Source organism: Triturus cristatus, chromosome 10, assembly GCF_964204655.1.
Source record: "Triturus cristatus chromosome 10, aTriCri1.1, whole genome shotgun sequence".
Classification (NCBI taxonomy): Eukaryota; Metazoa; Chordata; class Amphibia; order Caudata; family Salamandridae; genus Triturus; species Triturus cristatus.
In genome coordinates, this window is record NC_140593.1 from 193062080 (window position 1) to 193087658 (window position 25579).

General features: G+C 42.6%; 1 protein-coding gene across 1 annotated transcript in view; it reads right to left on the bottom strand.

Annotated features, from left to right (window-relative positions):
* The window catches only part of AHR (aryl hydrocarbon receptor), a 342269-nt gene that overhangs the window by 154461 nt on the left and 162229 nt on the right, over positions 1-25579 (bottom strand). Inside the window, exon 3 of the mRNA XM_085630795.1 lies at positions 19332-19447. Within this exon, the coding sequence (XP_085486921.1) occupies positions 19332-19447 (116 nt within the window). The remainder of the gene's footprint in view (positions 1-19331; positions 19448-25579) is intronic.

Genomic DNA, 25579 nt, shown 5'->3' on the forward strand with positions numbered 1-25579 from the left:
CCAGAATATGGAGGCCTGTGGGTTCCATTTTAGAAAGTTCGGGTCTTCTGAGAGCTAAGAAGGACGTTTGGACTGCAGACCCAGACACGAGATATGAATTGCTAACATTCCTGGGGGCTTGGAAGGGTAAACACTGAAGACAGAGAAACAGGCACAAACTACTGGAACACAGAATCATACAAAGGGGGTGGCTAAGGCCTTTGAAACTTTTTAAGGCATACATCAATGAGGGTGACACCCAGGAGTTTCCCTGAAGCTGCATTCATGGCCAGTGTTGTAGGTCCATCAACAAAAACCAGGAGAGGAGTGGGCACTTCAAGGGACTTTGTATCCACAACTCGAATTTCAAAGACCAGAGACTAAATCACAACTAGTGTCTGGGAGAACAGTATAAAAGTGTGAGGCAGCAACCCACAAACTGTAAAAAAGATAACCATGTCTTCAAGCGGCTGCAAAGAAGGACTGGCGACCAAGGCCTGCTGGTCTCGAAGCTGGTTGAGAGGTCATCACCAAGGAAGCCAAGCACATTTGCCCTATGCCTGGAGCACCAGCCTTCTGCCAGCTTGCCACGATTAGTGTGCCCTGTGATGAAGGGTCGAGGCCCAGCAGGAATCCTTGTGAGCAGATCCAGGTGAGTGAAATGTGAGTCCAGTTGGCACCGCTGCTGAAAGAGACAGCTGTCCGTCCTCTTGAGGAAGTCGGTAACCCCTGTCAGGGCCACTGGGAAGTTTTGGGCTGTCGCTCGTTAGGGCTCTCATTTTTGCCCATGACTCCTGTCTGCCAGGAGGGGGCCACTAGGACCGGTGGGGCCACTGTCTGTTACGACATTGTTGGGGCCGTTGTTGGGGCCGTTGGGGCCATTGTTGGAGCTGTTGCCCTTGCCCGTGACCCTTGTGTGCCAGGAGGGGCCTACCAGGACCGTTGGGGCCATTGCCTGTATTGGTGAAGTCCTTCAGACCATCAGAGAGCCTCGAGGTCAAGAGCAGAAGCCACCCTGCATCACTGCCACTACCCTATCACCTCGCCTGCGGGAACTAAAGGGGCAGTGGACTGTTGCATCCGGAAGCCGCACCCGACTGCAACCGCCTCAGCATGCGACTTCCGCAGACCAATAGAAGATGCGGTGCATCTCGCACATCACCAGTGCACTGAAAGAAACATCTTGTCTCCCGAACAATTCTTCCGGCCCTAACAGAGTAAGTCTAGAGCAGGGCTGGTAGGCCTTTTGAAACTTGTATGAACTCAGCGTATTAGGGCAATAGTGAGCTGCACTTTGAGGGCCAAGGTGAAACTTTGCTGCACACTGCTAGCACGGTCAGCACCTGTGGGGTTGCTTCTAGTAAACCACCAGAAACACGTCTGTTAGTGTAGAGGAGGGATGGGGAGGACCCAGACCCAGGGCATGCTGCCTAGGAAAGTGCTAGAGCGTTGACCGTTAGAGACTGTGCTGTATTATACACTGCGAGAGTAATAAACACGTATTTTCTTTCCAGAAGTAAGCATTGGACTGGACAGGTAGATTACTGGGGTCACAGTTTGTATTTTGTGCTTTGTGCTTTTGCTTAACTTGCACCTATCTACCCCTGAGAAGTCAAGTGCTGACAGGGTAGTATTTTGCCCAGCTGTTCTGTATCCGTAATAGGTTAGGTTCCGGTACAGCAGGCGTAAAAGGCCTCAACCCCCACGATTGGGCACAGTGACCTATGTCTGCTCTGTGGTCTTCTGAAAGAGATTGTAACACAAACCTAATACAGCTTCGCAGGAAACAGCCTTTTTGTGAACTCATATAAACTTACTCACAATGAACCTGTTACCACTGCATCCCAGGGACTGCACACCCTTACACAACTAATAGATATAGCCAAATTCTTGTCTCCTATCCTCTGGTATACCCGCCTCCTGAGGGGACGCGTTGCAATTTCAGTCCTTTTTAGCAAAATGCCAACTATATTTTTTTCAAAGCCACAGCTTTTTGCTAACAAGGTAGCCAAGGTGGCATTTATAGCGTCTCATCTCTTGCAACATGCCATGGCATAGGACACACCACCGAATAGCAAGGAAAGACCTTGGTTGCCAAACTTTGGGCAGTTTCTACAGCATTTTACTCTAAATGGACTTTTCCTGCTTCAACCAGCAGCTGGTCTCCTACATTAGTCACTTTCAACAGTTATTTTGAGGGAGTGCTTGGACTGATAAAGCAGCAGCAGCTATATTCTGCCAAGGCTTGAAGAACAATTTATAGATACATTATCAGACCCACTTCTACTATGGCGAACACTGAATTTGCCTTCCCAAGAGACGCGCAGCAGAAGCGGAAAAGCATGGAAAAGAAAGGCTATGCCTCACAAAACTGTTCCCACTGCATCAGAATTCCCAGAGATCTCCACTAACACAGATGAGCTGATGCACATCTGGAGTGTTTGTGAGGCACTCACTAAGAAAGAAAGGAAAAACGGCAAAAATAACTACTTCGGAATGACCAGTTGCTCTTTTGACACTGGTAGACTCAGGGGACTAAGGCTGTTTTAAGAACTATGCATTTGAAGTCCAAAAAGGAATCTTCCTTAAGCATCAGGAAATTCCTGGTGAAATCAAGGGTACTGATTAAGCACCTATAACATCTGGTCCGGTATGTAAACAAACGCTCCCTTTGGTGATGGTTCGCACAGATGGACATTTAGATGCCAGAGGGCCTCTTCAAAAATGTATATTTAGTTGTAAATGTACGTTTATGACAGAACTTTACAGTTTCTCACCTGCCAGGTATTCAAAGAGATTCGTGTGGGGTTAAACCAATTTATGAGTGCACAGATCTCTGCTGAGAGTGCAGAGATCTCTGCTGATGTAAATACTGATCAAGATGTAAGGAAGTTGGTGTTCCAAGGGGTAGTGTGTCTAATAAACTGATGCAGAGCAATGGATACAGGAACCAGGGAGAGCATGAATAAAAATATAAATCATTGTGTCATGGGAATGCTTTAAATATCAGGAATTGTCACAAACAGCACTACAGTGGTACCATGACACTCAGGCAGCAGGACATCTGGGATAGCAACACTTCAGAAACATCTTACCAGCTATTTGTGTGGGCTGAATGAGTTGCATTCCATCATAGACTATGTCAGTGTATATACACCCTAAGAATTCCCATACCCAGCGCCCTGGATTATACAATCCATCAACCAACCGTACGCTCCATCAACCCAGGACAATAATATCAATGGATTTTAAAGCTGAATTCCTAAACTCACTGGCTTACACTACACCCTTGATTGTGGTGAACTATTTCACTATATTGGAGCACTTTTTATTTTGCAGAAAATACCATCCACAGTAGAGCTAACTAATATCTTCTTATAGCACATGGTTAGATTGAATGAACTACCATTATCTCTAATAGGAGAACATATTGACAGCACATGTTTGGAAAGGGTTATGCAAAAGGTTAGCCACGGCATATTTTTTCTCTACCACCTTTCAGCTGAAAACAAATGGCCAGACTGAGAGACGGAATCAAAACATCGAACAATATCTTCAGTGTTCTCCTATGAATCATTAAATAGAGCAGTGTAAATCGATTTCTTAATCAGAAGTCACTCACAGCAATACTTTAGGTGGTATAATGAGATTTTCTCCATTTTATTGTACTATTGGCATACATCCAGCATATTCTACCTTTTCAACTTCTGTCTCAGCTGTTAATATGTGTCTGTCTCATAAGGGTTGTAAGACAGTCAACCTTTCAATATTTAGTGAAGGCAAAAGAAGATTATAAATGCCATGCTGTCTGTCATTGCCGGGTGCCACCATCTCACAAGGTAGGAAATATTGTCTGGATGTCCACTAAATTATTGCCCACCATGGGTCTCATCATAAATTCTCTCCTCAGTTTGTAAGTCCCTTTCAAATCTTGCAGTTGGTTGGGACTGCAAAACTGTTATTATGTACACCATAGCATAAGTATTCAGTGGTCAATGTGCTGCATACAAAATCCAGGACAGTTTGCCCTCCTCCACCCACCCTGGTTGATGGCACTCATGAACATGAGGTGGAGGCTATGTTGGATTCTAGATGGTAGCATGGACTGTTGCAATACTTAATAGTATCAAAGTATTATGATGCTTTTGATAGATCATGTGAATCTGCAGCATTTGTTCGTGCTCCCCATTTAATTTGACATTTTCATGAATTTCAAACCAGGTGGGGACTCATCAGGGCAAATCATCATTGGAGTACTGTCAAGATTCAGACTATACTGTCCTTACGTGTAACCGGACTCCATTTAAAACCAGCTGCACCTTTGTAGGTGCTGGAACTCACATGCTACATCCAATCAACTTAATTTCACAATTTCATTCAGACCAGGAAGTTCATGGAGACTATAAAAAACTAGAAGGTGGTGCCTAGTGTGCACAATTGTATTTAGAGGTAGAGTTCTATGGCAGCAAGGGTCACTCCCAGAAAAGGCATAAGTGGCTGTGCATGTACAAAGGACCCTGTTAGCATCTCATGAGTGACTGGCAATGCTTCATAGTTGCAGGTGTCTCCTAGTTCAGAACGCCGCTCTACATCTTATCATTTAGTATTCTGTACCTTCTTGGTTCCTTCTTGCTTTTTGCTATTGCATTTGCTGTTGGGTTACCTGTGATCCCAATGCAATCCTGCCTTTGCCTGAATCACCTCAGCATCCGGGGGTTAATAATCAATATCCAGGTCACTGCCACACCCACCTTGGTGAATACCCTGTTCGATCTTGCAAAGTAACCCATTCTCTGTATGGTTAGGCTCTGCTAATGTTGAACATTTATGTGATGCCGTGGACGAACATACTGAGTGTTGCCTCCAGCAACTACAGAGAAATGCCATTCTGACGAGCATGCAGATTCCCTGATGAGACTCCGGTGTTTTCACCATTGCCCATTTTCCCCCTAATCAGCTGCGTCTCGTGCAGGTAAGAGCGGTGGGGCTGGGTGGGGGGTGATTTTGATAGACGACGACGAGGGAAAATGTATTACTTAATTTCCCCTCCACATCGTCTGACAAATAACCCCCCCCCACCCAACCCGGCCTCACCGCCCCCATCGTTCTTACCTGCACGGGCCGCTCTTGCCCCTAATTGCTTTGTGGGACTCTATAAACATACTAGTATCTCTGGAGGGATTTGAGGAGGACTGCGACTCTCTGCGGACTATATTGAAGCCTTTCTTAAAAATTGACAACTCTGTTAAGACTTGCATGACTGGGTCGGTTGGTGCCACACCAAGGATGAGTCATCAAAATGTATTCTTTGCCTAACCAATACTAATTGCACCTTCCTTGAACTTCAGGATAGTAACACAGCAAAACACATACACAAGTTCCTTTACCACCCCCGGTTCGGTCCACCGAGCATATGCCAAGGCAGATGACAACACACAATAAGTTAAGGAACAATAAACCTACAGTATGGCCTCACTAACAAATGAGCTATTACCCACAATTCTGTTCTGTAATTTCTCATTTTGGCCCAGACGTTGAGCAGCATAAATCTTTGGGTGAAAATAAACACATCTAAGATGTTCCTGCAGCTATCATAATTGTGATGAGGCTATAACTGCTATTTCGTCACTCAGCGGAATAAAGTGGCAGTCATAATGAGGGCCAATATACTATAGTGTCCAATATACTATAGTCACTATGCATACAATTGGAGGTATAGTGGTTGTTTCCTCATTTCATTCATTTGTATAAGCATTTGTTTTGTAAGAAATCAAAAAAAATAGCTAAACCTGTTCATTCAATTACTTATACCAACACCTGAAATGTATTTAGCTGTGGCTCGATAGAGAAGGTATCTACATCACCTATCAATTGTTACCAATCGGGCTGGACTGTTCCCATGAGGCACAGGGTCAGACTGATTTGCATATGGCCATGTCTGAACTGGGGTGGCAGAGTGGGCAAAAGAACGGTGATGGATCAAACCCAGATCTGTTGACTGGGTGTGAGTGTTTGATTGGTTCTGATGCTCCGTCCATCACCACCCCCTTTTGTACCAATTATTTAAAAGCACATTGTTGGCTTCGGCTCCAGCCAGAGCACAGTTGCTCTCTTACCTAATGTTATCGATTGCTGGTTGTATTACTCTATTTCCTACGGAGTGCTTCCATTGGAACGCAAGAGAAACTATTTCACATCTGAAAGTAAAGTCAATCGCTGCACCGATTGCCACATTCATTGCTTTATTTCCTATATGTATTCTATAAATAGGCAATCCGTTTTTGCTATTTGTAAACCAACCACTGGCAAAGCCACCAGGTCTGGCTTTAATGTGCTGAACTGTATTTAGGAATGCCCATGTTGGAAACCGGTTCACACATTAAAGCTTGACGCATTGGTTTTGCCAATGTTCTTTTTTTTTTTAATGAGAACAATTTGAATATTGGAGAAAAAAAAAACGAACAAACGCAACCTAGTTCTGAAAATGCGTGTCTCTATTTCCATACCCTTAAATATTTAAGAACAAAGCTTAAACTATAGAAACCTGAATGGACCCGGTGCATGAAAGTCTGTGGTTAAAAATACACTGCCTGGAAAAGCTCTGCAGAAACAATCTGTACCGCAGTCAGGAAACCAGCTATTTCCGTAAAACAAGAGCTTTGTGTGACTGGCTTCCCACTCCCCGCCCACCATAGTACAGATTAGAGAATGAACCCGGGTGCAGACATTAGATCAGCGCGGGCAAATGTCAGAAAATGCACAGAGCAATTCTATCTGTTGATTAACTGGCCACATTGTAAATGGACCTCAGTGGAACTAAGAAATCTTTAGTAAACATCCGGAAGTGTTTAGCAATAAGGAGAGGTCCCTGCTGTCATAATATAATTGTCATCAGCTGCGTGCCTGTACTCACACACACAAATCTATTGAACTTGCAAACTTCTCAGGAGCCGATTACTCCACACCAGAAACGACTAAAAACAAGCACTCGTCCGGGAGAAGAGCAATGACTATTGTTAAGGGCAGAAACACCTCAAATGCACACCTGGTGATCTAAATTAAAGGCAACACGGTCATTTTTAACCTGAAGAGGCACAGGTTCCAGACAACTGAACCAACATTTGCACCACCTAACTGGTGAAAATATTGTATTTCAAGGCAAATGTTGGTGCAAAGTGCTCGAAAATGGTGGGAAATTGTCACGCTCCAAAGGCATCTTGCTGGATTCGACATAGGCGGCCAAACTTGCTTTGGTGCAAACTAAACTTGCTTTGGTGGAAACTAAACTTCCTTTGGTGCAAACTAAACTTACTTTGGTGCAAGAGACAGAACAAATCCATTTTAAACAAGAGTTGTTGCATATGCAAGCAAACGGAATCCATATAACAAATATAAAACTAGGGAAAGCGAAGTAATATTTAACAAATACATGATGTATATGATTAACTTATACATGGACTAGGAGTGCTAATGGAAAATATCTGGCCTGCAATTATTAACCATGGTTACAAAATGCAGTAAACCGATCTTAAAAGGTTTTGCACCCCTCATAAAGAGAAATGTGATAAACTGATTCGGGCTGCTTTGTGGCCCATCTATCACAGCAGAAACGTGTAGCAAAATGTATTTTCTCCAATTCATATTATGTAAACACTGTAAACAGAATGCAAAATCCGTGTGCTGCACAATTTTGCCTTGCAGACTTTTAGCTGCAGCCTGCCCAATATTCATATACTCTACTATAAAAAAAAGAAAGAAGAAACACAATGGGGCAGATTTATGAGCCCCTTGCGCCACTTTTGCGTCACTTTTCCCATGTTAAAAGTGACGCAAAAGTGGCGCAAGGGGCTCATAAATCTGCCCCAATGTATCTGCTTCAGTTAAGGACTGGTGCAAAACCTTATGGAACAAGGCCTATGCCTCAGCAATGAATTTGGGTTCCAAGTGAAACTACCTCCAGTAAAATCCAAATAATGCTCGGTCTGCAGGTGAAAACATCAGAGGAAACTGAATCCCCTTTCACTTTAATTTGAATTTACATTTGCCAGGCAGCAGCTACTAGTAACAGATTGCACTCCCAAGACGCTATTCAACATATTCATCTCCTAAGGCGAGCTTTTAAAATCATGACATCATGTAGTATATATAGTTGCAAATGCCTGGAATGTTTGACTTGGAAAACCATTTTCTCTGAGGACCGGTGTTCACCTCTTCAGAGTTATTGCAATGACGTTATCACCTATGCAGAACACAGATTGGGGTTCCGGGGCCTGAGTGCTTTGAACCCGGAAGTGTTTCCTTGCATAACTGGAACTCATATTTTCCAAATGTATTCAGTCTGCACTTCGTGCACCTCTGATGAGCTGAAAGAAAGCTAAAAAATGTTTCGGAAGATTGCAGGAATGATTGAACTTTTACATTGCAATCAGTTTTAAAATTCAAGGATGAAATTAAACGCAAAGAAAATGAACCAGAAATCATCTAGTCGTATAAAACTGGCTGTATCTACTTTGGAATGTTAGAAGGTAGTAGCTTCAAAAAAGAACTCACACTTGTTGTACAGATAGGGTGGCAAATCTAGGATGCTTTACAGGGCTATTTAAGGGTCTATCCTTCATTCCGCATATGACTTCTGATAGAGATGAAGCTGAGACCCTGGTGCATTCGCAAGCAGGGACCAACAAGATAACAACCAACTGCCTTGCGACTGTACACATCCTCATTGCCATCCTTGTACTAGATGACATAGATGATGTATTACATGAAGCTTCCCTGCCTACCCATTCTCCCACGGCCCGTGTACTGGTGGGCGCTTTTGGGCGGTAAGCCTCCTGAATGAGATGTTAAGTAAAGAGGAAGCAGGTGGAGCCCCAAACGTCTGACTGCTGGGAAAGCGCCTGGAATAATAACTTATCAACCAAACCTTAACTTGCACATGAATACACCCTGGAAAAGAAACTACTGCGGGTTCTCAAAGAGGTGGAAACGACAGTCAATAGATGAGATTTAAAGTGCAGTGGTTCCAAAACCAAAAAAATACCATTCTGACTACAAGGCATATCATCCTATTTATAGAGAGGGAGGACACTAGGAGCTAATTATTAGGTCCAGTGACCCTTGCTCCTGAAAAGTAACTAGTACACAAAGGGAGTCACTGTTCCTTGTAGAGGAAGAAAAAGGAAGAAACCTTTGTCGTGTGCTACTCTATCTGTGGGGGACAGTGTGTCCTCATCATAATGCCCTCACACACCCTGAAGGATGTCTTGCTTCATCATTTGGGCTTTGTTCCTCGTAGGGCCGGGGCTGCAATGCCCTACGGGTCCCCCGAAGGGTCACTTTATCGGAGAGTTTTTGATGAGAAGCCATTTGGGTGTAAGTGGCAGTGAAGTCTAAATTGGTGTATTTAAAAAATGACTGGAGGGGGGGGCGTGGCTTGGACGCCGATTAAGATGGCCGCCTAGTTCCGGAGCTCCGCCGCACCGGGATGGACCCGGATTGATTATACCAGTTTCCAGCCTCTTTTCTCAGCGCCGCAGAGACGGTCCAGCTTGCAGAACGGGATGTGCACCTGGGGAGCCAAGGGTGATCCCTCTTGCGTTCAAAACACGCTATCTTCGTCGCGCTGAATGCGCTCCTCAGAACGCCCGCCATTTTGTCTCCTCAGCAGCGCTCGCCTGTAACCAGCGCGCGCACCTGGAACAGCAGTTTTTTTTTTCTTCCCTGTTTTCAGACGCGCTCTGCTTTCCAGGACAATGTGGAGTAACTCCTACTTCCTAATCGCTTTTCAAGGAGCAGCTGTGTGAGGAGCTCACTGCAACTTCCCTGGTAGGTGAATATCTCTGTGGTTTTGAGCTGTTCCCCGAGGATTACATGATTACATGTCTACTTTAATCCTTCAGAGAATGACTTAACTTATTTTTCTACGCTTTTTGTGACGCTTGGAGATGGATTTTAAACCAGGGGCTCTTTCTCTATGACTTACATGTAATCTTGAGGATACCTCTGCCAAGCCTTATGTGGTACTAAACGTGGTATTGGACATCCATATTTAATTGCTTACTATGTGTGGAAACACCTCCTAATATTCGCTCACATCATTTTCAACCCCGGAGTTTTTCAATGACCTTTCCAAGTCTCCTCTATCACTTCGGACAATCGCTGGGCTATATGGATCTGGTCTGGTCATGTAGGCACATTGATAACCCCTGCCTCTGAACCCAGATTGTTTGTGTTGGCCTGCCTATTTGACTTGCGCTCACTATCATTGGCACGTCTCCAGCTTCTATGGGCAAGCTTCGCAATCCGAAGTTTGTCTTTGTGCCTTCGAAGGCTCCGCCTTCCTCTGCCTCCTCCTCACCATCAGGCCCTTCTCCTCAGTCTCCTTCCACAGAGCAAATGGCGACAGCAGGTCCCTCCCGCTCTTCTTCATCACAATCTTCTTCCAGCAAATCCTCTCCTCCTGTTTCTTTACCTAAGCGCATGAAGCCGGACTCCTCTCCTCCGCCACCTGAGTCATCTCCACCCCCTATCTCTATGGAGTTGATACTTGAGGAGATCCGCGCCTTGCGCCCATTCGTGAAGGAGACTAACGCTAAGATGCAGCTTTTTGAGGACAAATGGTCAACTATGGAGGCCCGTGTTTCTTCTGTGGAGCAGCAGGTTCCAGATATTCAGTCAAATTCCCATCGCATTTCCTCTTTGGAGAAGTCGCTTCTTGCCCTTCAGCAACATACTGAGGATTTGGAAAACAGGAACAGGAGGAATAACCTGCGCGTTTATGGCCTACCGGAATCTTTGGAGGGGGATGATCCTGTCACGTTCTTCTCTTCTTTTCTCCTGAAGTTGTTAGACCTTCCTGCTACCACCTCTCTTAGCATCCAACGAGCCCACAGACTTGGTCCTCGTTCCTCCTCCTCCACCAAACCGCGGGGGGTCATTATCCTCTTTCTTAAATTTACTGACCTCCTCCTGATCCTCTCCACAGCTCGAGCGAAACGCCAAATTTCTTGGATGGGTCAGAGAGTCTATCTCTCTCAGGATGTCTCTGGTGCCACTGCTGCTAGAAGAAAAGAATTTCTGTCTCTTCGCGCTCCCCTACGTTCTATGGGTGCTAGGTATGGCCTTTTTCACCCCTGTACCTTCAAGGTAACTCACCAGAACAATACTTGGACTTTTCAAGACCCGGCTGAGCTCAAGAAATTCATCCACACTCAGACTAATGCTGGCATGGACACATCCAATCCTCCTACTGGTTGATTATTTACTTGATTGGTCTTTTTTCCTTACAGGTTCTTGCTGGAGTTTTTCCCTTCCTAGTTGATTCTCCTTTTATCTGATGTGATTACATAACGGTTGTCGTTTGGGGTTTCTGTTTTTGCATTTAATTGTTTGTTTGTGTACTGTTTACCTTCCCATGATCCCTGCATAACATGTTTCTTTTTCCTTCCCCAGATTCTCTGTTTGACCAACCCTCGTGTAATCCTCTCCATACCATTTAGTCCGTCTTCCTCATAATCATAATCCGTCCTGTTGCGGTGGGTTGTTGCTCTCCGGCTCGGAGGGCTGTTCTTGTCGAATCCTCCCACACCCCACCGTCGTCATCTTCTCATCTCCCTTCCCCCTTCAGGTATGTTTCCTTCAGTCGTCCGTTTTGGATATGTACTGTATCTTCTTCTTCTCCTTTTTCTCGCCCCTCTCCTTCCTTTCCTCTCTTCTTGCTCTCTTTTTCACCATGTTCTTCGACTTTCTTTTGTCTTGCTCTTGTCTTTCCTCTGTTCGTTATTCTTCTTTGTGGCGTTTTTTGGTTTTACTCCTTTTTTCTCTGTTCCTGACACACTTTATTGTGATTTAATTTAAAGTTATTTCATGGAATGTGAAAGGTTTTATTAGCCCTATTAAGCGGCAGAGAGTGCTTTCCCATCTAGCCTCTTATACCCCTGACTTGGTTCTTTTGCAAGAGACTCATCTCTCTGAGGCGGAGTCTCTTAAGTTAAAAAGAGGTTGGGTGGGAACGGTTCTATTTTCTCCTACCTCTAACAAAAAGAATGGTGTGGCCATATTGTGTCACAAGAAGTTGAAATGTAAAGTTCTCTTTCAAGAAAATGACACTGAGGGTCGTTGGGTCTTAGCTAAGTTGTTAATTAATTCTGTTTCCTTGACTGTTTTTAATGTATATGGCCCCACTCACCCTGATTGTAATTTTTGGCCTCTAATAACTTCTAAATGTTTCCAACACAGTGATTCTTTGTTCATTCTAGGGGGGGATTGTAATCAAATTGTTGATCCGTTTCTTGATCGCAAATCCTCTGCCCGCTTCACCCCCCACAAATCACATACACAATTCCTTGACACTATTTCCAAATCTCACCTTCTTGACTCTTGGAGACTGTTCCATCCTGACTCTTTAGACTACTCGTTCTTCTCACCCCCTCATGCCTCCTTCTCCCGGATTGACTATATATTCCTCTCTCAATCTCTCTCTCAAAATCTTCTTTCCTCATCTATAGAGCCGATAGTTATCTCAGACCATGCTCCTATTGTCACCGTTTTTGATCTCCTTCCCCCTCACCCCAAGTCCTCCCGCTGGCGCTTTAATAACTCTCTCCTCCTAGACCCCCTTTTTTCTTCTTCCTTCCTTTCCTTTGCCACAGAATTTTTCCTACTTAATTCTGATCCTTCTTTACCCCCTCATGTTATTTGGGACTCTTTCAAGGCTACGGCTCGCGGTTTTGTGATTGACTTTGTCTCAAAGAAAAAGAAATCTTATCTTAAGAAACAAAAAGACCTTCTCTCTCACATCAAATCCTTAGAACATAAATTTTACACTTCTTCTACTCCAACTGTTGTACCAGACCTTATACGTGCCAAACTCGAGTTCAACAAAATTTCTACTGACAATGCATCCTCATTACTTCTCCGCAGCAGCGCCCGCTACTACGGAGGTCGTAACAGGTCAGGTAAGCTTTTGGCCAACTATCTTAAGTCCCGCAAGGAGCGTAACCTGATTGATTCAATATACTCCAACGATAACCGTCTCCTCCACAAGGAAGAGGATATACTCGCCCAATTCCAGCAGTTCTACCAATCTCTTTATACCCCTGAATCCCCCCCTTCGGCTACTCTCATTCAATCCTACTTGGACAAAATTCCTGCCCCCTCTACCTCTCATCTTAATTTCCCTGATCTTGAGCTTGACCTCTCTCTCACCGAATTGGACAATGCCTTAACATCTCTAACCAAGGGTAAATCTCCGGGTCCGGATGGTTTTTCTGTGGAATTTTATCTACATTTTTCAGATCTTTTGCTTCCCAAACTTCTCTCTCTTTTTCAATCCTTCTTCACCTCCGGCACGGCTTCTGGTACCTTTCACGAGGCTACCATCTGCTTAATACCCAAAGATGGTCGTGACCCGCAATTCTGTAAGAACTATCGCCCAATATCCCTCGTTAATGTAGATTATAAATTATTTGCTAAACTTCTTGCCCGACGTTTAGATTCTTTTCTCCCACACCTTATCGGTAAGGAACAATGCGGTTTCGTAAAGGGTAGACTTACCTCAGATAACTCCCGTCTTTTTCTTAATGTTCTCAACAAAGAACCTTCTCTTACCTCCTCTCTAGCTGCTATATCAGTGGATGCCGAGAAGGCTTTTGATAGAGTAGATTGGTCCTTTATGTTCGCCTCCCTTCGTTGGCACGGCTTTGGCCCTAATTTTATCTCTCTTGTTTCTCTACTTTATTCCTCTCCTAAAGCGTCTGTATTAGTTAACGGCCGAACGTCCTCTTACTTTCCTTTGCAGCGTGGTGTCCGCCAGGGCTGTCCTCTCTCCCCTTTACTTTTTGTTCTGGCTTTAGAGCCGTTTCTCTCGTCCATTAGAAACAACATTTCTATTTCTGGCTTTCCTTATGGTAAAACCCACTTGAAACTCTCTGCGTATGCAGATGACATTCTTTTGTTTATTTCCGATCCTGACCAATCCATTCCGGCCTTATTAATTGAGTTTAACTCCTTTTCTCAAGTTTCTGGTTACAAGATCAATTCCGATAAAACTGAGATTCTCCCTCTTACTAAATTTTGTCTCCCTCACCAGTTTTCAGCTACCGGGTTTGCATGGAATCCCTCTAAAATTAAATACCTTGGAATCTGGTTCTCCAACTCCATTTCTTCATCTATTCGGCTCAACTTCACTACCGTAGTATCCCGTATAGATAAGTTGCTCTCTTCTTGGAATCCCCTTTTTCTCTCCTGGTGGGGTCGGCTAGATTCGATCAAAATGATGATCTCTCCCATTCTCATATACATTCTTTCCATGCTCCCCGTTCATATCCCTGATGTCCATTTCAAACGCATAGATTCCTGTCTCTCTAAGTTTCTTTGGAATAATAAAAAATCGAGAATTGCGCTTACTGTCCTTCGTAAACCAAAGGCTAACGGCGGAGTCAACTTTCCAGATTTCCGTCTCTACCATAAATCCTTTTCTCTCCGTCAGGCTTCTAATTGGCTGGTACTTACGCCTTCCCCTCTAGCTCCTCTTTGGCTCTCCATTGAACGTTCACTCCTCTCTCCTTTTTCCCTTTCTGAAGTTGTACACTTCACTGCTAAGAATTTAACCACCCCTCTACCCCTGTTTAAACATACTACCTCTCTGCTACATGCTCTAGTCCGCTCGGACCCGATCTCCCGCGAATCTTTTTTGGCCTCCCCGATTTGGTACAACTCACGTATTCTCCTCCATAATCGCCCTATTTGCTGGACTGCGTGGAGATCTAAAGGGCTGATATGGGTTAACCAGCTTTTTGATGGCTTTCTCCCGTGTTCTTTTCCTCGGTTCCGACTCTTGTTTCACTGTCCTCAGTCTTTCTTCCATAGATTCTCTGTCCTAATGGCCATTATACTTGAGGTCTACTACTCTCTCCCCTTGTCACCCTCTTCTGTTTCCCAGTCCTCGCTTCTTCAGATTCTCTCTGCTCTTCCCAAAGCCTCTCTTATTTATAAGTTTTTCTCTTCCCCCAATCCGACTCGTCCAAAATCCAAATTGGAAATTGCTTGGGAACTTGATATGGGCTGTGAATGGTCTATAGTTGTTTGGGACAAGGTCTGGGTCAGATCCTTGAAAATCTCCCTTTCTGCCTCACTAACTCAGTCTATGTTCTTTCTATATCATAGACTTTATCTCTCTCCCCTCTCTATTTCTCGCTTCTCTCCTGATAAAGACTCTACCTGTTGGACCTGCTCTGCCCCTAATGCTGATCTGTATCATTTACTTTTTCTGTGTCCTTCTGCTCTAGCACTTTGGGATCAGGTGTGGTCTTATGTCTCTCGCTTCTTCTCTATCTCTATTCCGTATTCTATTCCTCTTCTTTTCTTAGGTAGTATCTCTGACGCTCTTGACATTCCTTCTAGTTCCTCAGGCCTATTAGATCTCATGTTGGCTCTGGCTTTCCAGCACATTACTTCCAACTGGAAGGATCTTTCTAAACTCACGATACAATGTTGGTGGAACTCCCTCTGTCACTATCACAGGCTTGATGTTCGCTTCGCTGCTGCCTCCACTCCTACTCTCAACAGAGATCTATTCTGGTTGCCTCTCACAACTTATCTTGATTCTAAGGCTCTAAACTCGAAGTCTGTTTCTCCTTTATCCTCTGAGAACTTCAAACCCCCATGAAGCACACCGGCTCTACCCTTCCTCTTTCTCTCTTCTTCTCTATTCTCTTTACCTTATTTATATTTACATTCTTATTTCCTGCCTTTCAAATATTCCCTACTCTTGCCTTATCTGCTCTCTCTATCTTATCTATCTTCTGTCCGACTATACCATTTACTCTTCACTAAGACGCCTCATATCTCCCTTTTCCTTTCTTTTCCCTTCTTTCCTTTCTCCTCCCCCTTTTCTCTCCTTTTCCCCCTCTTTCTTTTTCCTTTCGGTTCCCTTTAAAATTTTATAAAATGCTTTTCGTATTGTTTCCTCAGGTCCCTAAGGTTTTTGAGCTTATACTGACCCTGTAATATTTTTTCTCTCCTTTTGACTTTGTATGACAATGCTCTTAATATGACCTGTATTTGTCGTTCGCTATGTTTCTCTTCAAATAAAGCATCTCAAACATAAAAAAATGACTGGAGGGAGGGTGGGTGCTATTTATTAGGGAGATCCATTGTTAAAACAAAGTGTGTGGTGCTGCTCTATTATGTCCCTCTGTAGCTGGGTATTTGTCCCTAATGAACATTTATAATGGTCAACATGTTTCACGCTGTATGTGGCCTCAGAAGGAGATCCAAAGTACTTCTTCAGGACCAAAAGAAGTTTAATTTTAGTATCAAGTGGCGGCCTAAATTAACCAGTGCTGCCAAATCTGTACATAGGAGTAGCATTTCTGAAAAGAGAAAAGTGTAGGACAAAAGTATAGTGGCATTAGTATCTTGTCATGGTAGGTTCATATTGTCTGGGTCATCCATTAGTGTGAGTATTATCGCTATAGATTAGGGTAGGTGCATGTATAATAACAATGATGTGAATAATTAAAATGATTTTTCTCAGCATAGTGACAGACATACATAAATAGGTATAAGATTAATGATAAGATTGTGCCAGTGTAGTTCTTTATCCATATATTTATTCCATTGTTCATACTGTTCCCCTGGTTAGAGTATCCAAGTTGATGTGACTCTATGAAAAGGCTCATTCATAAGGTAAGTATATGAACCATAGCTGTCTAGGTAGATGATACCGTGAAAGTTGACCCCACAATTGATGGCAAACCTTGAGACACTGTTGTATTGATTTCTGCAAAATACATCATGTTTCTCACCCCTTAATATTAGAATCAGGACCTCATGAGATCAGGGAGGGCACTCGGGAACTGTGAATAAGAGGAGGCAGAGTAAATAGTGTTAAGAGGCTTCATTGTTCCTTACTGTTGTTGTTAATAAAGTTTTCGTTGAAAACAAAGCCGCATTGTTTTGGAAACTACAAAACTAAAAAACTAATGAGCTAAAAAGCCGTTATGCAGAGTCCTTGTACAATCCCTAGCACGTTTGGAAGGTTTTACACAGAGAACACCAGTACATGAATTGCTCAGGTTTTGTATTTAAGAAGCAGTTCTTTTCACAGGCTAAGCGCTTTAAAACCAGAGAGATGTTCCCTTGCAATCTGAAAGGTTTCCCATTTCTCTTTTACTCACGGTTCTCCCGTAGTAGCAGGGCCAATGCACCTGCGTGCCTCTCCCTGTCTCCGCCGGTAATGGGAAGGTAGCCCTTGCCCCTTATATAGCGGAGGTGTGTTTCCAATCAGTGAGTTAATGACATGTTATTGGGAAAGTGTGCAACGTGATGTGTGGGCGCCATCTTGTAGTGGGGTGTTCGAGTAATTTTTGTTATCAAGCTATTATTAACAGCGGTTTTCCTATAATGAATTCTTACTATTTAAGTGTGATTTTTGTTATCAAGCTATTATTAACAAGGGGTGTCCTATAATGAATTTTTATTATTTAAGTGTGATTGAGGTAGTAAAGACTTACTCACAGATTTAAGCAGATAGGTTGTTAGACCACGGGTGCCATCTTTGAGTGCTGTAGTTGGCAGATCGATTGTTTGACCATGGGCGCCATCTTTGAGTGGTATCGCAATGTATTATCTGTCACTATAAGGTGTGAATGGTTAAGCCCCATAACTCTCTGTATATGTCTGCATTGATGCACACACATATATATACACACACTCACACACACACACACACACACATTCACACATCAAGGATAGACTAGTGTTGGAAATGGTCTTTTTTGTTTACTTTCCTCCTCCACTTTTATGATCTTGCTTTTGCTGGCATTAGGACTCTGTTCTTTCTACCAATGCTAAACAGTGTTAAAGTGCTTGTGCTCTCTCCCCTAAACATGGTTGGATTATGTTACTTACCCAGTAAGCATCCGTTCCTGGCATGTAGTGCTTTTGATTCCCACGCTTTGCATATTTCTGCCATCTAGTGATGGATCCGGATGTGTGCAAGTTGTTTTGCTTCGAAGAGGTCTTTCGGGCCACTGCATTGTTAGATTGTCTTCCCACAGGAGGGTGAGAATGGAGTGTAAAGTTAGTGTAGTAAAGAGATGTCCACTTTTCTGCTCATAGGAAGTGACGTATCGCCTCAGCTTCGCCTCACATCCTCGACACCCGACTTTGAATTGCAAGCCCCGTCAACAGGATACTCAACACCGATGCATCAGGACTACGCACTGCAGCCTTGCTGTATCTTGGAACAGAAGTATCACCTTGGCTGCACAATACATCTTTCATGTGGATCCACGCAATGCTCCGCAACCAGGATTAAGATACTCTGTTCAGCATGCCTAACTGGGTCACTGTAGCTAGACTGCGCTTCATTGCGGTCAGCCTGAATTTGTGACTTTGTCCCTATAAAACACGACCAAATGTCCCCAATAGCGCTTTGTGCTTTTTGGTGCTATTTTTCACTATACACTTTAAAAGTCAATATCTCCAGTTTAACTAATCAAATTTGTGTTGTTTTGATCTTGTTTTATTTATTAAACTAGGTTCTATACTTCTAAACTGGTGTGGAATCCTTTTTGTCTGGTGTTTTCACTGATTTACCATTCCTAGTGTTGCACAAATACTGTACACATTGTCTCTAATTTAAGCCCAACCGCTCTGTGCCAAGCTATCAGAGGGTGAGCACAGGTTTCTTTAGGGATTGCTTGACCCTTACTCCTCTGACTAGTATTTTGGTTGCTGCTTCACCTGGGTCATACCCGAATCAACCAGTAACCCAATTTCTAACAGCTAGCCTCTAAAGGTGAATGTAGTTTTTATTTAGAATTTTTCAAACTTCTGAGTTCAAGTAAACCTTTTGTCAAATGGGCTGTCATTATAAGTAGTGGTTGAAGGTCATGAGGTACAGCTCCTGCAGATGAAAGGTGGATTATAGCCAAAATATTTCTTATGATACATCAACAGGAGTAAAGATTAATTAAGAGAGAAACCTGTTTGACATATAAACACAACCAACGTGTTTGTGTGTCTTAGATGCCCTCTAGCTAAACCAACTAAAAGAACAATATATGTGTATTGTACTAGCCCAAGCATTGCCTGTGTTTTGTACCTCATTATCTGCTGACACAATTTTATCAAATCCAAATGATGTATCATCTTGGTTTTTGGAGATACTCTAAAGATGCACAGAAGAAACAATAATATAAATGTCCCATAACATCTAGGAGATACAGTGATCTTAAAGATAACAAAAAGAGTGATATTTTTCAGAACATTCTTTGCATTGGTATCCATCAGTGTAAAATCTAGTGAGATGCACATGGTTAAGGTATTAAGTTCCTGGAACCAACCTGTAAGAGCAGCTCTCCTTCAAGCAGATACAGGTTTTCCCCAGGGCTTCCTGGTTTTGCTGTTCTTTGTTCCTCATGATTTCCATTTCCATCCTTGCGAGAAGATTTTAGAGCAACTGAAAGAGAAAAACATGTTTTTTTATTACTTGTAAAGTCATGCCATGGGGTAAGCACTGTTTTAGATAAATACAATTATCCAGGACCTGACTCACAAAGGTAAACTTACACGTTTGTGTAAGTTTACGCTTTTTCACTATTCACAAAACTGCACTTTAATATTACGTTTATGGAAACTCGGTAGTGGGGCGAAGAACTATCTTTTAATGTGTTGAGTTCTTTACCCCGACTGCGGAGACTTGGTGCTCGTAAACTTACTATTAAAATGAAGTTTAGGTAAAATACCTATTTATGAGGTAGGTCGCAATTTGCAACCCATTAGGAAACACACAAATCACAGGGATGGTGGCCTGCTGGGGTCAGCAGAGCACCATGTCTGTGATTGCTTTTAAATAAAGCAGTCAATTTTTTAAAATGCAGCCTGATTCCTTAAAGGAAAACGGAATGCGTTTAAAAAAAGAAATTTAAAAGTATTCTTTTAATTTTTTAGGAGCAGGTAGTGGTTCGTGGGCCCACTGCCTGCTCTGAAAAAACGTTTTCGCTATCATTCACAAAGGGGAAGGGGTTCCTTGGGGACACTTTCCCATTTGCAAATGGGTCACCATCTACTTGAAGTGAGTGGTAAACTGTGAATGTTTTGCGACCACATTTCGGTCACAAAACAATCCTACATACCACTGAGATTCATTATTAGTAAGGAGCGATCATCTTGTAGCAGTTCCATTATTTTTGCTGAGAATAAACCAGGTCTGCTTTATACTCTTGAAGTAATCTCGTACACACATACCAAACACCCCAAAATATGAACACTGTCAAATAATGTAATTCAGGCACTATATATTGTATAAAAGAGCATGTTTGCAATATAAGCATGATTGCAAAATCTGCATATTTTACACTTTTTATGTACTAGGTATGTCAAAACTCCTTTACTGTAAACATATTACACTCCATACATGCCTGTGTGTGCCAAATAAATGTTTTATAATCCAGTACTATACGATATGAATTGTCTGGTATAGTCAACAAGAACAAAGGAGTATTCATAGTTGAGTGAAAAGATACTACTTTTCTAAGATATAATTATGTCAGGATAACTGTATATCACACATTGCTCCTGGTTAAATGGATTCACAAATCCTGCCCCCAATTTTTTCATCCTCTGTGGGCTGCAGGCGGTTGGTCATAGGGGATGGCCTTCAGCCAAGTACCACAGGGTTGGGCCTCTGAGGACCACATGGGTCTGTGGGTCAGGGTGCGTTTACTATGCCCGCTTATATCCTTTTTATTTTTGACAATATGGTGCTAAGTGCACCCTATTGGGTAATGGCTGTAGCAACATAAATGTTTTTGTGATGGCCAGCCATTAAGAATGCAAATCCACAGCCGGATTCACAAATCCGCAATCCATGAAGTGAGATAAAGCTCCCTAGTCCAATGATGTACCTTTATTTGTTTAATTGGACTTGCAAATCAGAGGAGGATCTGCAAATTAGTGGTCCAGATAGCTCTAAAATGTGCCCTGGTCGGAACACTTTTGAAGTGCCAGTTTCTCAAGGATTACCGAACAAATTTACAACAAACCAAGAAAAGGCACTTCCTTAAGTAAAGTTCTATTTTCAAGTTTGGTCTAATTCCCTTTAACTGTTTTATTTTATCTAGTAGGAAAAGAATTCTATAGGTGTTATAATGGGAAATGTCAATTCTGAGATCGCCACTTATGCAATCTGCACTTACCAGGAAAATCCAAACTGGAGGTACTTTGTTTTAGAAAGCTCCATGCAGGTTCATCAAATGGCAGAAAACATTTTAAGAAAACAAAAAATGCCTTTTTAATGAAGCAGTCTAAATTAACCATAACAACAGAGGCACTATTTATGGTGATAGTGTGACTATGTAATTATGTTTCGGTCGGTTCACACACAAAACTCTTTTTTGGCTTGCATATTAGTTTGGAATTGTTTGACAAATCTTCACAAATCTTTCCAGGTACACAGTATGAATAACTATGTTTGGGCAATTCATGAAGGGAGCAGTAAAAGAGAGGGAATAAAATGTAAATACATGGTGTAACTGCACATGCCCAAATGCATGCACATTGAGTCCGGAAGCGATAACCCAGCTAATGCTAAGTTTTTCGATCAAAGGGCAAACTCTGGGCAACAGCTACCAGGACTCCACTAAGATGCTGTATTTCAAACATTTAAATCATGATTTGAAATATTTTGTAACTATTTAGAGCCCAATTACAAGTTTGGCGGTGCGTCGGCAGGTCCATCCTGCCGCTGTAAAGCAATACCTGACGTGAGGCCACCCACCAGATTACGAATTCAACTTGTGCCTGGCGGTCTTTTTTTGGACATTCTACCGGCGGTGCCTTTCAAAACAGGCACCGTAATGGGAACGCCAAAAACAGTTCTTGCAAGGCATGGATTGAAAAGTCCAATCCGTGCAGGAACTGGTGTGTATGCACACAGGTGGGCACATCTTGTGTCCCCCTGTGTACAAACACAGGGCGTGAGCCACCAGGAGGCCCTGTAGGGTACCCTATGTTTCCTCTCTGCCAGGGTTTACATGGAGTAAGAACCTCCATGTAAACCCTGGCAGAGAGGAAACTCGTACTATGTTTGGCGGGACCACAGCAATCCAGCCAAACATATTGCAGCCTCTGGACTGCCACACCTCCAGGAAACGGCGGTACCCTGGTGGCAGGCTCATCGCAGTCTGAACTCCTGATTTATAATCTGGGGGTCGGGAGATCGCCACCGGCGCGGCAACGTGAGTCTTTATTTGACCCCTTACTGTCTGATAAAACATTACAGGGAGGAAATAAAAGGCTATGTAACTCTTATGATCTAGGTTTAGAATTCTGTTGATAGGACCTAAAATAAAATAATTTACCCATTCCAGTGTCAGCATCCTCTGCTATACTGTGGCACATATCACGAGAGGGAGCACAAAGCACTGCTAATGTGGCTGAAGCAGGAAACGGAGAGGAGCCAGAGTATAGTAGTAGTGGCAAGACTTTCTCATGTCAAAAGTCTCTATGGGTGATGGAGATTCTAAGAACATTTTGTGGGAAAATTGTATAAAGAGTTGGGAATAGGGTGATATTGGGAAACCAAGCCAGTGTCTGAAAATGACAGGTGGATGGATGATCAAGCATTTATTACGTAAGAGGAGCAAGGTGAGTCATTGCATGGGGTTGTGAGAAATATATCAAAGAGGGAAACAGCTCAGGGAGGAGAACCAGATGCGTATCACCTTATTAATCTCACTTCAGGGGAAATAATGTCTAATTGTCCACCCCCTATGTATGGATCGGAGACGCTAGAGCCCCTGTATGGGAGAGTGTGTAACACACAGGCATTGCCACCCGGATAAGAGTGCAATAGCATTTAACCACTGGCCTTTAACAGTTGTATCGGGGAGCTTCTCCTCTTACATGAAGCATCAGATTAGGGGGAAATGGGGAGTCATTTTCTAATTTCCTTTTAGTGTAAGACAGTGTGCCCTTTATTGAAATTAGTATTGAACTCCCCCAAACAACACAAGTCCCTGTATATTTTTGCTGTGTTTAAGATAGATTCTTGAAGGCAAGCACCCACCCTGCGCCCTCCCTCCCCCACTCCCATTAATTAATGCCATTATGCTTTTTCTGGATTGATGCTGCATTTGAAGCAATGAAATGATTCATTTTAGTGGTTGTGTATTTTGACACCCTAAGAGTTACAGGATATTTTGTTTTCACGCTTTGGAGCAGATTTGTAGATGCATAGGAAGGTATACGGACCTGCATAAATACATAAATAAACTTTGAACTGCCCATCAATTTACCAAATAATGTTAAAGAAAAATGCATAAAACGTCAATTATATATGTAATTAGGTGGAACACCCAGGCACTTGGAGGTAAATCCTGCAGTACATTATGCTAATATGAGTGTGTCCACTGAATCGATGCTGTGATGTGCTGCCAGGTCTATGAAGGTGTGTTTGAAATGCAGATATAAATCACAAGCCAATTTGCCAGAACGTTGTGCATTATTTTCTTTCATTACTGAATTGATAGAGATTCAAAGCGGCTAAACATGTCTGAATTTGCAATAGATGTTTGAAAGAGCAGCTTATTTTTTTCATTTAAGGGGTAATGCATACATTTAGTATTGAACCGCTTTTTCGAAAGATTACAAAAATCATTAAACACAGTTCTTCACAAAAAAGAAGAGTCACAAATGGTTACAGTGTTGGAGACTAAGAAAAAGGTAAAAACAAACAAGGACCTATGGGTGGCAGAGCCGTTTACACACAACCAGGGTACAGCCAGGTGCAATTAATCTTCCCACAAGGGACAAGAGATACAGGTAGCAAAATATATCTACAGAACAGGAGGGTTTCAATAAGTGAAGATACAGAAAGACCTCTATGAAAACAGAGAACCATATGTGACCCATGTATGAAATGTACAATACTTATGCAGAATTTCCATAAGATAACCCACTTTTGTATAACCTGAAAAACTGTGGAAATGTGATGACATTTGAAACTGGCAGTGAATTAATAAATCTGTCACCTCTCTTTCGAATAATGTGAAAGGAGCAAGTCCTGATCAACTGTGGATTCTAATTCCACACTTTGAGGGACAAGAAACATTATTAACCTATGGAATGATTGTTCTAATGGCTACTATAACTTTCAGCATATTGCTTACTTTAGAAATATCCCCAAGTTTAAGACTGACTCTGGAAAGTGTTTTTTTCTTGCGAAAACTACCCAGCACTACCTGGCTGTGCAAAGTGACCCCACAAACAAAGTTCCTCCTGCCCAGAAATTGACAACAAGGGATTATATAAGGTGCCGATTGGTGTGCTGGTGTCAGTTGTTTACTTTTCTCTCCACCCAACTAAGGTTCGGATAGGAACTGATAAAGCTTCATGACGGTCGACAACAAAAGAACAGCAGAAACTACATCAAATACCTTGGAACAATATCAGAAACTGCACCACCACCTCACAACGGAAGAAGAAAGGTGATGAGGATACTTTGGGAAGCCAACAGATATTCACTTCACTAACGTATTTTCAGCCATAAAGGTACATTCACAGCAGAAAAATGCCTGCATGTACACAGGCCAGGAATCACAAAGTGAATCCTGGAAGGTGTAAAAGGTTATATTACCGTAGACCGCTCCACAACAAGAATGAAAACATATACAGAAGCAAATCTCACACAAGGGATGGAAAGTGGGCCAAACCAATGCAGTTAATGTTTTAAGTTTGAGATCAACAACTAACTTGTATGATTGTGGACATTCACAAACTAAAACCTGACTTTTCCCATCCTTGAAATGATATGGGATATCCCCCAGCCAAGAACTAGAGTGAGTCTCCTTCTAGAGGGGGAAGAGAAAAAATTAGAGGGGAGTAGGAGAAAGACTTTGCTCCCATCTAATACAATTTTCCAATGTGTGCAACATTATGCCATGTACAATTATTCACGAGGGGGGAATAGGCAGCTGTACAAACGTCACACGGCTTGGATGAAAAAGTGTAAAAGTATGTTCTAGTGGAGTTATAGGACTTCACCTGTACTTTTACACTTTTCCTTGTGAATCTGGCTCATGTAAATTCCAATGGTAGCTTTCAGATTCAGCAGTTATGCTGTAGACTATATACTTTATGCTTCTACCGATAAATACAAAAGGGTAGACAACTCAGATGTCTAAGATACAGATCTTTGAATGCTTTGAACCCTGACCTGAAGGCAGAACCTAAGTATTTTAATTTCAGGGTGCTTCTGATAGCCTGTACTGGATACTGGGTTTATACTGGATTTCGACAGAGGGTCAGTGCTCTCAGGGACTGACAAAAACTGAAGTGCTGAAGCTCTACTCTAGAATACATTTTAAGGTGCCCTTGTTCTATGCCGAATAGACATTGCACTATATTGCTTAAGTCCATCTAAGGTACACAGAAAGAATGATGAGGTATTCAAGTAACAGAAACCACCACCACAAGGTTGGGTAATTCTGAGGAATGGAAAAGTCGTGCCACTTGAAACTATACGATAGTAAACAGGAATCAGTGTTCCTGTACCCAGTTTCTATGGTAATTCCTAAACATCAGGCTATTT